At 44.3% G+C, this 14,182-nt stretch overlaps 1 protein-coding gene across 2 annotated transcripts in view; it reads left to right on the forward strand.

Moving 5' to 3' along the window:
- The window catches only part of LOC148529660 (transmembrane protein 272-like), a 102,320-nt gene that overhangs the window by 71,896 nt on the left and 16,242 nt on the right, over window positions 1–14,182 (forward strand). For both annotated transcript variants that reach the window (XM_088468318.1, XM_088468319.1), the window contains 2 exons: window positions 8,989–9,048; window positions 9,147–9,323. In XM_088468318.1, coding sequence (XP_088324444.1) covers window positions 8,989–9,048; window positions 9,147–9,323 — 237 coding nt within the window. The remainder of the gene's footprint in view (window positions 1–8,988; window positions 9,049–9,146; window positions 9,324–14,182) is intronic.

The following is a 14,182-nucleotide window of genomic DNA, read 5'->3' on the forward strand; positions in this document are numbered from 1 at the left end:
ATTGTAAAATAATGACAAAACACACATACTTACATTCTCCCTTGTGATCGGTCCCCTTGTCCAGTAGAAGTCCCATGGTTTCCCTTAAAAAAAAAAATGTAAATACTCACTCACGTCCTGGTGCAGGTTGGTCCTCTTATCCAGCAGAGTCCTGGCCTTGACAAAATAACAAACCGAATAGCCCGGACCCCTCGGACACTGTATATGTGTATGTGTTTTCTCTGATCGGCTGTGCCACCAGCCGATTAGAGGCCGCTCTAGAGTAATTCCCTAGTATTTCTGGCTATGAAAAGTACCTGCGAGTTTGGCTGATGGTGTATTTATTTCTATTTGTATATGCACCCATGTGTTAAAGAGTTTCATGATTTCTCACCCGAGTTTGCACTTAGTAAGTTTCCGAGTTCTAAAAAACGTCCAAAAACACCCGTGATTGCAAGATCTACCAGACACAGAGCTTAATAAATTTACCCCTTCATCTTCATTTGTGGGATCAAAAACCTGAAGGGGCCAAAAGGTTCAGGAAAGAATTGAGCAGGTCACTGGTTGTGTCCTTTTAAATAGGAAGCAAGATCTTGTGCACTTATAGTAGATAGTGTGTTGGGTGTGGAGGGTATAAAAAGTGTTTTAAATGTATTAAAAAGTAATTTGGGGTTAGAGGCTTGGGCAGAGATGGGAGATTGGAAATCTTTGGCAGTGTCCAGAGCCTTACGATAGTAGTGGTAGATAGTCATATATGTGAGGAAATCACTTGTAGCACGAGATTTACCCCACTGACATTCTACTTAATGTAAGAGTTATTGTAGGCGCTATGATTGACAAGATAAAAAAAAAATACAGTACTCAGTCCGGAGGAGCAGCAGTGGGAGGGCAATACCTCAGTGAATTACGCTCCCCGTGAGATGTATACGTAACCACCTGATGTTGAAGATGGAGCTGTGTCAGCGGGAGCAACACATCATTGGCCGGTGTTTTAGGGAGGGAGATGCAGATGGAGTAGTGTAATAGATCCCAATTGCTTGTTTCCACGGGGTGCCGATTGTTCTCATATAAATCACTAGAATCTGTGGCAATAGTGGGCAAGCCTGCAGATAAGTCCTTAACCGGTTTCTCCGTTAAAAAAACGTGTAACTGTTTCTTCAGAACCTTTTTGGGAGCTGCAATACGGGTAAAAAGTGATTATCAATATATATTATATATATATATATATATATATATATATATATATACATATATATATTTGCGTCTGATCTAGATATTTAGCTATGATTGACATCTACATCTACGAGGAGTATTAAGGGCAGCATGGTCACAATAGCCAGTTGCAGGATATGCAAAACACTATTATGACCCAGGAACATAGCCAGTAGACTGGGAATGTATACAAAATCAATAAGTCAAAATACTAAAACCAAGAGGCAAGCCAAGTTTAGGAACTGGCTATTATACAGTAAGTAGATCAACTCCTGGAAATCAGGAACAAGTTCTTGACTGAGGTCTGTTCCATCACTCAGCACCCTATATGAATGATTGTCCCCATACCTATTCAGAAACTTTTCAACCAGGTGTGACTTGCATGTGTAATTGCGCACCAGCATTTTCTTCACAGATGAGTGCCTCTTTACTAACTGATGTTCCTAAATTGACATGAACATAACAGCTCCTAACAGATTAGGAGTTAGGGATTTTAGGGATGGGTTTAGCATTTGGGTCAGTTGCTGGATTTTAAAATATACACCCATAGAAAGAAAAATAACAATACATTCAAAAAACAAGGCAGACATGAAAAATGGCATGAAACAATGTAGAACCTCAACTCAAATGAATAAAGCGGAAAAACAAGAGAATAAAGGTCCATTATCCCATATGAAAAGGAAATACAAAAATTACTAAAGAGTCTGAGATAAACATGTAAATAGGTATAGCAATTCAATAGATCAGCGGGAGTGGGTAAGCAGTGATAAACATTATACAGTACATATAAAAAATATGCACAGAAACCGCCATTCAGGGCCACGTAGTATAAAATCAGGATATCAGTGGAGCTTAAGTGACATATAGATTTTTGGTAGGAGATGACTCAACTATCAACATTAGACTAGACGACCAGGATGTACAGTATACCCCCGTTACTACAAAGATATCATATAGTAAACAAATACTGGGAAAGAATAAATGAAAATAGTAAAATACACATGTGCCATTTCTCCTAATAAATACAGTACATGCAGGAACAAAACACCTCCCCCTCCCTATATAGACTGACCCCAGCCAAGGCATACATGGATCCAACCCCCCCAAAACTACACTAATCATCTACCTAACAACCCCCATCCAAAACAGAGGATTGATACATTACAATCAGCACATAAGCCAACAGAAAAAACTGCAATAAGCTTCAATGCCACCCAGAAAAGAAAAGAACCAGTAAAATGTGTACAAACTATAACCAGAGAGCTTGTGAAATCTAAAACTATAACTTACAGGCCCCTCCAAATAACTAACAGAGACCCAAACATGAAGTACATAATAACAGAAGCATCAAAAGGCTGACTGGTAGGGAAAATAAAGTGCCACACATAAGTAAGTTCAGTAAGGAATTCTTGGACATTGCTCAAGCCAGGACATGGCTTCCCTCGCGGTGTTGAAGAAATGAGTAGCCCCATCACAAATTACCCGCAGACGAGCACGAAAGAGCATAGGGTATTGGATATGAAGATCCCGGAGTTTCTGAACGAGACTTTTGAACATCCAAAGCAAAGTCAGGGTAAACATAGACAGAGGTGTTTTCAGTATTGAGAAGACCTCGGACAGCGTCCCGGTCCCTGAAGTGAAAACTTCAAGCTATAAATGAAAGGGAGCCTCTGACAGATGCGGCTGGTAGAGGAGGCTATGGGCTCACTCCTCTGCAAACTGAGGGGTAAAGACTTCTTCGCCAAAGGAGGACACAAGCCAGTCCTCAAGGCATTTCACTGGGGTATTGCTCTCTGTCTGTTCTGGGAGATCCACAAATCTTAGATTATTCCTTCGGTCTGCCATCCATTCAGACAACTTGGACTGAACCGTGGCTATATGAGAGGATAATTCTGCCAATTGGGTTGTCATAGGAAAAGTACTGTCCTCAATATCCGAGAGGCGATGCTCAGCCTCCCCGACTTGTTCTCAAAGTTAATGAAGATCATGTCTGAGCAGAGAAATATTAACCTGAAACTTTCCAATCTTATTGGTAACCCTGTGTTCTGAGGTGGTAATAGTTTGGATTACCTGTTGAAGAGAAGAAAGGTAGTGTCGGCCACGTCAGAGGAGGTGTGTGGAGATGAAGCTTGACCATTAGAAGGAGGGTCAGTCTATGGGGGACCTAAGAAGAATGTGCACATTTTTCCAGTTTAGCTGCTGCTCTTGCAGCATGCTCAGATTTGTCCATGAAGGAGCAACACAATAAGTAATGGAGTAACAAGGCCACCAGAGGCAGGTATAACTGAGGACATGAATAAATCAAGCACAAAATATAGCAGCACCATTACAGACAATCTTCAGTATGAAAGAGCATCTAAAAGCAGGACAAATAGCAGTACTTGGTCAGAATGGGTGAGCAGGAGCAGCTATAACCCTCTGTGGAGGTATCGAGGCTCCAAGAATGCAGCCTACAGGACCTGCGGGGTTAAAATGGCCATTGGAACACCAGGCAGCCTCTCAGAGAAAGAAGCAGAAAAAACAGCAGGGAGAATTGGCCGTAGGAACAGGCAGCAGATCAGCCCAGGACACACATTGCTGGAAGCGGAGGATCTGCGGGTGAGGATCACCACAGTGCAGAGACATCAGATTGCTAGGAGACACTGGGAGGCAGACAGAGGACAGAGTGATTTCAAGATGGCGGCCAGGTCCCAGGATGTCACAGACAACAGAGCGAAGAAACATAGGCCAGCGGGAAGACAGTCAGCACCACCACAGCTGGAGCACCAGAGACCAAGGCAGGAAGCCTGGAGGAAGGTAGCGGAGAGTAGAAACAAAATGAAATGTTGGCGGGGAGAAAAAATTAACTACAGGTCGCTTGCTGCAAAAAATCAGACACATCCAAATACAGCTGAACCTGAAGCGCACATACACTTCATCTGAAGAAACTGCTATGATTTCTTGATTGGGACCATTATCATGGTTTAGAGCGCAGCGGTGAATGCATACTTATCAGGGGCATATTAAGAGAGGAGGGGTCCCGTGTTCATTTCCTGTCCGGAGCCTCCTCCTCTTTCCCCGGTGTTCGGCAGCAGACTTACACGCCTGTGCCCAGAGTCTACTGCGCATGCGCTGGTCGCCAGGAAATGGAGTGGCCGCCATTTTCCTGGCGATTTCCTCACTGTGTATAACGACGGAAAAATGGCCGTGGCAGCCATGTTCCGGCATTTTGTGCAGGCCTGAGACACCCGACGCGGGACCTCGGAAAGGTATGTATTATATAATATGGGTGCAGGGTGTGAGTGCACCCATTATAGATATGCCCCTGATACGTATGGCTTCTAATTAGTGATGGCTATAGGAGAACTTGGCCCCCATGTGATGTTAATACGGAGACTATAAGGTACAACACTGTCTCAGATTACACTAACACTTGTGGACATCAGCAGCAGCTGCTCAGGATTAAAGTGCAAGGTACACAATTCTTTCAGTCTGCCACTATTTATGGATATCAGCAGCGGCTCTTGAAAAATGAAGTGTTCAAATTGGGCTGACAGCTGAAGTAAGCATACTGTTATTTCAGCATACAACAACCGGCTAGTTCAGTAAAACGAGTGTAGATTTGCCTGGGTAAGGGACAGTTAAAAGTTCCAAATTATACAACATAAGGTTATTCTACTCGTGAAACTTTATGTTGGCTCCTATACAAAGATATTGCTGTTTGCTTAAATGCTATTAGTTTTCAAATATAATTGTGATTCGTGATTTGCTCATCTTTATATTTATTTTTAGTCAATGTTGCTTTTTATTAGTATATTATGTATTATAATGTATTATGTTTTGTACTAATTATATTTGGATATTTTGTTCCTTTCGCTCCTTTATTATTATTGATGTAATCATTTGTAGTTGGTCCTTTGGTTCCTGTTTATATTGTTACTCCATGCATTGTAAATGGCTAGTTCACAGTTCATTTATCTCAGTTACATTACATGACCAAAAGTATGTGCACGCCTGGACATCACACCCATATGTGCTTGCTACACATCTCAAAATCATGAGCCCAAACATGGAGTTAATCCCCTCTATGCTGCAATAACATCCGCCACTCTTCTGGGAAGGACATTCACTGGGTTTTGGAATATGGCTGCCAGGATTCGCATCTTTTCAGCCACAAGAACATCAGTCATATCGCACACTTGGGCAGTAAGGCTTTGCAGTTCATCCTGAAGGTGTTTTATAAGGTTGAGGTTAGGGATCTCTGTAGGCCAGTAAAGATATTCAAAAAATCATTTGAAGGACCTAACTTTGTGCACAACAGCATTATCATACTAAAACAAAAGAGGTCATTCCCCATTCTATAGGCACAAAGTTGGAAGCACACAGATCTCTGGAATGTCATTGTATGCTGTACCATTAAAAGATTTCCCATCATTGGAATTACTGGGCCCAAGACAAAACATGAAAAACATATTAGTCTGTTATTTGTCTTTCATCACACGTTAAAGTTGGCAGTAGGCATTTGAGTGGGAAGTGCTCTTCTTGAACCTGCCAAACCCAGACTTATCCATCAAACTGCCAGATGCGATTATTTTATGCCAATCGAGACAATGTTTGGCATTGCGCATGGTAAATTGAGGCTTGGCAGTGGAATTTCAATCCATAAAGCTCTCTACGTCCATTTTTTTGATGGCGATGTGTGTAGAGTCAGTAGTGAGTGACAGACAATTCCTTTGCACTGCCCACACTCGGTGGTCCCATTCACTGAGCCTGTGTGACCTAACGCTTTGCATCTGTGCTGTTGTTGCTCATTGATATTTCCACATCACAGTAACAGGCAGCTTTAGCAGGGCACACATTTGACAACTTACTTGTTGTAAAGGTGGCATCCTATGACAGTGCAATGTTGAAAATCACTGTGCTCTTCAGTACGCCCTTTCTACTGTTAGTGTTTGACTATGGATAGCACAGATGGTGTAATGGTTAGCATTATTGCCTCACAGCACTGAGGTCATGGGGTTGATTCCCACTACGGCCCTTACTGTATGGAGTCTGTATATTCTCCCTGTGCTTGTGTGGGTTTCCTCTGAGTACTCTGGTTTCCTCCCACACTCCAAAAATACACTGGTAGGTTAATTGTCTCCCTAGTGTGTATGTGTGTGTGCATGTGTTAGGGAATATAGATTGTAAGCTCCACTTGGGCAGGGACTGATGTGAATGGACAAATATTCCATTTGCTGGTGATTCTGACAAATATTCTCTCTGTAAAGCGCTGTGGAATATGTGTGCGCTATATAAATAACTGCTAATAAATAAAATGGATATTGCATAGCAGTATGTTAGATATTATGCACTTATTAGCAGTGGATGTGTCAGACACAAAAAATAGAAGTTGTGTCCACATACCTTTGTTACTTGTTTGTGTCATTATAGATTTCATCATATTGTACTATATGAATACAGATGATTACCTGGCTTTCTGCACTTCATTAGAACTCTCTAGTTTTATTGTATTTCTCTGGGGTGCGGCTAGAAAGGGCAGCGGGGGCATGTGCCTCATCTGACAGAGGGGCGAGAAGCACCAGCAGGGGAGCCACGATTTTAGATGAACAGAAGTCCCCCTGACCCTCTCATTATAATGTGCAGGCTCAGTATATGTTGGCATACTGCCGGTCACACAGTACACTGTCCCTGGGAAGATGGTGACATACACACTGTATGAGGACTCAGAGCCTGACAGTTACCGCAGCATTCCCTCCCAGCCTTAGCTCCTGTACCCTGGTTAATCCTATAAGTTGGGAAATGGGGGTGTGCAATGTGCAGGCTTGCATCTTGCATGACAGATATAAAAAAATATACATATATTTTTTGTGTTCATAAAAGTTTTATTTATATTTTTTTATTTATTTTTGGAAATGTCCCTTATTGCTTGTACATTTTACAAGGAGCATCAAATATATTCTACTTAGGGACTGCCAAAACCTAATGGCACATGGAGGTGCTGTATATGTTACATTTATAAGCACTTAAGTGGTTAAAACAAAATATTTTACAAGGGTGGGTCAATAAGTAAGGTAACAAGACCTGTAACGTGTGTAATTTTCTATATTTCATTCTAATTTCCCACCAGCCCAGAGCAGATAAACCACTGCTTCCCCTTATGGGCATTACACTGTGCCTCATATCAGTCACACTGTCCCATCATCAGTTGTAGGATGGCAGGGCTGGCGGAAACATGGTCAAACATATATTTTTTTAAGAGGGGCCCAGACCATGCACTCTCTAATGGTTAGCCAAGCCTCTGTGGAGGCTTGCCACACCCCCCTCTGAAGATTGGCCACACCCATAAGTATGGGCCCCTATCAATGCATTCCCCTGGTGGGCCCTTCATGTCACATCCCTGTCACCACGCTTCCTGCAGATAACAGTCACAGAGGAACTTGATTTGGTCTGTCCAACACCTACAATTCACATTTCCTCTGCATTAAAACACAACTGTATAAATGTTGCATTTTTTACACTAGAGGACAGATATATAAAGCAGCATATGATCAATGGGCCAAATTCAATTCAGTGCGATGTTGAATAGCCGCTGTAGGGAGCACCCGCAGCTATTCAATACAACGTGCTGTTTGCCTGGTCGGGAATAGGTTAAGTCAGAGAATGCCGGTTCTCGCGACTTAACCTGGGTGGTAAGGCGCGGTAACCAGCATTTTTTTTAAGTGAAGTTATCCTTCAAAGGCTTATATACACACTGAGACGACAGGCATTTGGGACATCAGAATGAATGCCCTGAATGGGGATTGCCCATCCACATTTGAACATGTTAATGAATGATGGAATGATCACTGTTCTGTATTTCATTGACTTACCATAGGTTGCTAGCGATGTCGTCAGGTTTGATGTGCAGCACATCAAACCTGACGACGTTGCATGCGACCTCAGGAGTGCACATATTGAGCGTACACACTGAGCGATGTAGGCGATTTGTCATCTCGAAACTGGAAATTGGCCCAACGATCACTCCAGCGTGTACTCAGCTTTGGTTGAGAGGCATCTCACAGCATGTGTAGCTGTTTAGTTGGTGAATATTCACATTTTTGAACCCATAAAGTGGCATGGCTTCACGATAATTAGGCATGATTTGTATATTACTGGGCCTGGCTGGTGTGTTCTAGATGTGGCTTGGGTGGGTCTGGGCATGGATTAAGGAAGGGTCTTGGGTCCCTATTTTGCTTTATAAAATGTCGGGCGATGCAAGCCAGGTACTATAGGTCAGTGGTTTGAAGGATTTCCTGTGGCAACACATACAGTGAAGATCTGGTTGCTGCACATTAAATTACAGTATACTATTGATGACTGGTAATCTAAAACCCATATGACTTAAACAAGACCCATATGAGCAGCATCAACATTCTTGTCAATACTCGCTGCTTAGATGTTCCTGAGTGGGACAGCCAGAGATATCGCTGTGGTCACACAAAATTTCAATAACCACAGCAACACGTCATGTGGCACATTCATTTTTGTTTTAGTTTTGTTATTTATTTATTTAACCATAGCTAAAAAAAAAAACCCTATATAATGCTGATGGCTGTTTTGTCAGAATAGAGAGAAGCAGGAAGTGAGTGGACAACATCACTAATGAATACTGTATGTCATGTATGCTAAGTGTGGGCAGGGGGTTTTCAAACCCCCCATTTACTGCCCCATTTACACTCCTCAAAAGCCAGCCATGTTTTCATTGTGTTATTCCTTTACCTAGATAAGATGTTAGGTCAACTTAATGTTAAATAAATATTTTGTATTTTATTTCAGGCTCACAAATATTTACTGTATTACTGTGGACAGCACTTAGTATTGCCATGGTTATCATAGGTAAGACCCTATATATGTTTGCATGACAAGATTGTCCTACTATTGTGTCAGGTAAATACAGTTTTTGTATTGTAATCTTTGTATTATTCTTTGTACAGGTTCCATGCATGTTGACAACTGTCCGGTGGAACCAAAAATTCCTATCTACCTGATTGTGGCGGGGGTCTTTCATTTGGTGGCATTTGCTCTCCTCCCGCTAAAGCTGGTGGGTGACAAGATAGCGTATGCCATAGAGAGCATTATGGCCCTGTTCTCCTTTTGCTGGTTCATCGCAGGTAAATGTGAGGGTATTTGGGGTTAAATCATTTTCTCAACACAAACTATTGTCATTGAGTAACTTTTACAAAAAAGAATATAAATTGGCAGATTAAATATACAGTAGATTGTAAAAGGAGAGACTAAGGGACCCATGTATCAACACGTTTTATCATAGGCAACAAGTTTTAAAACTTGTTGCGTATGACAATGGTGCTCCAGCCAATCAGCTCCTAACTGTAATTTGTTTGAAAAATGACAGTTGGGAGCTAATTGGCTGGAGCACCATTTATCATATGCAACAAGTTTTAAAACTCGTTGTGTATAATAAAACTTAAACAAATGGGCGCCTAGGTTATTTATTAATCCGTAAAGTATTACGGATTTAGGTTACAAATTCCATATTACACAATTAACTTAATAGCATTCACAAACGATCTTATCTTCAGTTCAACCTAATTGTTACACTTTATTAAATCTTTCAGACATGATTACAACATGTTAAATAGGTCTTTAAACCAGTTCGGCAGTTCTTAATATATTTATTACGAGAGCCTGTGTGAAAAGATTAAGGGCCTGATTCAGACCCGTTCGCTATCTGCGTACACTCACGAGATGCGTATGAAAATTTTTCAAAGTGACGCTACGGGAAGCGATTGCTCGCCAAGGCATAAGCAGGCCCACCATGTCTTAGCGAGTGGCCACTTTGTGTATGCGTACGCCCAATCGCACAGGCAGAGCCGCCCACCAGCAACACGTCATCTCCAGGAAGTGTATTAAAACATTGGTACATCAAGCACCATCGGATGCGAACGCAGTGCTTGAGGTAGCTTTACCCTACCGCAAGCATTGCGAGGAAATCAGTGTAAAAAAATGGCAAGTGAGGTGTACTATGACGCAGCCTGTTAATTATGCACGCCTCTAAAATGGCGTTGAAAAACCCAGGCACGCCTGTGTTTGCGTCTCCAACCCCCCGTTATTAGTGTCCTGCCCCTGTTACCACCCACAAACGGCCTCTCCTGTCACTCATTACCCTGGGCTACCTTTGCTGGGCGAGCGAGAGGGTTGCGAATGCAGTGTTTGCGCACGCGCAGAATGAAGCGTACGCATGCGTGTATGCAGAACATTGGGGCGCTTGCGAACGCACAGCATGCGCAAGCGGCTCTGAATTAGGCCCTAAGTTATGTCGACGAGAACATTACAGACATTGGGGTCTATTCATAAAACAGTGAAAAGCCCTTTTTCATGCTTGAGCTGTTCAAAAAGAGCTTATCACAGCTTCGGGCTATTCATGTACAAGATTACCCTATTTCCTATTTTCAAGAAATTTTGCTTCCCCATACACAAGTATGGGGAAAGCGATCTGCCTGCAATTCATAAAGCAATGGTAAACTCAGGTTACCGTTCTCTGTGAAAAAATAATAACGCCATCTTGAGATGTCGTAACAGCTCATGGAGGAGAAAAAGCGCCATTTCTTCCTGCTTCCTCCCCTGCATCGGTGAGTATCTCCTCCCCTTCAGTGTACAGCAGCCATCCCTCCTCCTTATGCCTGCTGCCGGGGTGAATTGCCAGGATGACAAAAAATGTTAATACAATAATAATAAATAATATATTTATTAAATATATTTAAGGTTACTTTTATTGTAAACATCTCCGCCATTTCCGGTTAGTGGGGTAGGCTCCCTGCGGGAACAGAGTGCTTGCCCTCCGGCACTCCACTTGTAAATCCCGCTGGGCTACATCCACAGCCCAGCCAGACTGTAGTGCAGCTGCAGCAGTGAGATAGGGACTGGAACCGCGCAGTGTAGGCAGGCTGGGGAAAGCAAGCGACGCTGGGGCACAGAACACACCGGCTACAAGGAGGTGAGAGAGCTTCACTCCTTGTTTAAACAGCAGCCAGATTGGTGGGCATAATGAAAGAGGACCATGGCAGCAGCAGCAGACTTCTTCAGCGCCAAAGGACATGACACAGGAGAAGCCCCCCCAATGCTGCTTCACCGGACACAAGGCACTGTTATCTTCCTCCTATCATGCAGTTAGGTTAGCGCTTCGCTCGGGACCCAGTTTTTCGTTTAATTCCGCAGGAGGGTTAAGTGTACATGAGTTGCTATTTAGCAAAGGTAAAGATTGCATCGAGCTGATGCAATCTATAGTGAAAAGTAGCAATTCAGTACCTCAAATCTACATGAATAGACCCCATTATTCTTGTCGACACCATAATCCCGGCACCATGATCCTGACTTATTTCCTTCATACCTTACTGACTTGTCCCGTGGCTTGTCTCTGCTACCTGCTCTGCAGGTCAGGATATCCAGATTGCCTGCAGGCTGCAGCATGTATGTGTTGCTAGCTCCTGGATTCCCTTCTGGACTGAGGGCCTGATTCAGCATGGATCGCATGGCTGCGTTCGCACGTACCCACTAGCTACGAAAATATGCTAATAAATGCAATCGCACGGCAACAACAGCACTATACCAAGGCGCCCATTACTGTATCAAATCTGCACACTTCCCAAGACATGCATCCGCAAGTCAGCAAAAACATCAGTAAAATCAAGTAACATCGGAACCATTCGCACAGTTGTGGTTGACCTGACCCTACCTCACAAACTGCTAAACTTCCTGTCGCCATCTAAACCTCTGCCAGCGTATGCAATCACAGGGGCTTAATTATGCACGCCCCTGTAACGGCGTTCAAATGCCCAGGCACTCCTGCGCTCCGCCGACCACCCCCCCTCTCCACCACCAAACGTTCACTTCCTGTCAATCACTATGAGATGGGACTGCGTGCTTATTGCGATCGCTTCCCAATCGCAGCGGCCGGTTCGCGCACACGCACTGCGATTCATGTGCAGAGCAAAAACATCGACCACGCAGCCGTGTGATCCAACCTGATTAAGGCCCTGATTGCACACCTGTGAGTCTCTCTGTCTGTGAGAGCAGTAGACTCCTGACTACAAACAGACTTTTGCAATTCAGCTAATGTCTTGAACCTGGACTGCAGGGATCATGTTGATGTACTGCTTCCAGTTCTCTTGTGCTGACCATTCCTTCTGCATAGCTCCAGTGTGCAGTATTGTCTTCCCTGAGGTGCCAGTGTCCAGCGTTCTGCATGTGCTCAGGAGACTGGGCTCTACCACATTCAGTCAGCTGACCACTGATCCTCCAATCTCTGCAACGGTCACATGATTCCATGCACCACTCAGCGCTGGTTTCCTTTCCTCCAATCATATACACAATAGCGGACACCTGATCCTGTTAGCCAATCAGGACAAGCCAGGGAGGATATGAGGAATCCACTGACTAGCAGTCAGTGCCTTGGACAACAAATCTCACTCCTGTACTAGTGTCGAGTGTAGCTCTGGTGGCAGACAGGGCGCCGGAGCTAGAGAAGGCACTTCCGCGCACGTCAAAGACGCGCGCGCACCCAAAAAAGGGGCGTGGCCATTGAAAAGGGGGCCTGTCTATAAGACGCGTCACCTTTTCGTCACTCTTGGGGGCGTGCCCTGCACTTACGGACACTCTGGGCAGCCCCCAAGCGCTGCTGACAGGTAGAATAGATGCCGGGCGCATGCACCCGGTGTCTGCTCACTGGTGGTGACGAAGTCACTGCACATTTCCACCACCCGCGGGACACTGCGACCCACAGGTGAAGACGGCACCCACAGGCTGTCTTAGTGGTGCGCTGCTGGGTGAGGGCAGGGCGCTTTTTGCCCTCCAGAAGGAGGGCAGGGCGCAGCACCCCGCTAAAACAGCCTACGGGAACGCTACTGTACTACGGATCTAGGCTCCAGACTCTTGCAGCCGTGGAAGTCACTACCAGCAATCTCTTCTATCCGCAGGGGCATTTTAGGAGAGGAGGGAGCCCGTGTACAGCCTCCGTCTGGACCCCCTCCTATCTGTCAGTGCACTGAGCGCTGTAGATTCTGGCAGAAAAGATGTTCCCTGCGACATCTTTTCTGCGCATGCGCAGATCACTGCGAAAATGGCTGCTGACATTTTCCCAGTGAGTTTTTGCTGCTCTGCAGCGCCGAAGCAGCACATTGGAATCTGCGGAGAGGTAACTATATTATTAACTATGGGTGCAGGGTATGCAGTGTGGGCCCCCTGGACCCAGGGGCCCATGTGCACCGCACACCTTGAACCCACTATAAAGACGCCAATGCCTATTCGATAACCAGCAATCAGATCTATCCGATAACCAGCAATCGGTCCTATCCAATAACCAGCAATCGGTCCTATCGGATAAACAGCAATCACTCCTATCCGATAACCAGCAATCGGTCCTATCATATCAGATCTATCTGATAACCAGCAATCGGTCCTATCCGATAACCAGCAATCGGTCCTATCCGATCAGATCTATCCGATAACCAGCAATCGGTCCTATCGGATAACCAGCAATCGGTCCTATCCGATCAGATCTATCGGTTAACCAGCAATCGGTCCTATCGGATAACCAGCATTCGGTCCTATCAGATAACCAGCACCATCAGTCCCTATCGGATACAAACACCAACGGTTCCATTATCATAAGCTGCAGTCGGATCTCTATCATTGACTCCTGCTACTATTTCCCAATTATCTTTATCCAAAGATCTGGGGCTTAGGCCTCAGCATTATCGGAGAGTTCTAGATAAAGTCCTATCTGATAACCAGCAATCGGTCCTATCCAATAACCAGCAATCGGTCCTATCGGATAACCAGGAATCGGTCCTAACCGATCAGATCTATCGGTTAACCAGCAATCGGTCCTATCGGATAACCAGCATTCGGTCCTATCAGATAACCAGCACCATCAGTCCCTATCGGATACAAGCACCAACGGTTCCATTATCATAAGCTGCAGTCGGATCTCTATCATTGACTCCTGCTACTA

This window comes from Taudactylus pleione, unplaced genomic scaffold (genome assembly GCF_031769625.1).
Source record: "Taudactylus pleione unplaced genomic scaffold, aTauple2 ptg000085l, whole genome shotgun sequence".
Lineage (NCBI taxonomy): Eukaryota > Metazoa > Chordata > Amphibia > Anura > Myobatrachidae > Taudactylus > Taudactylus pleione.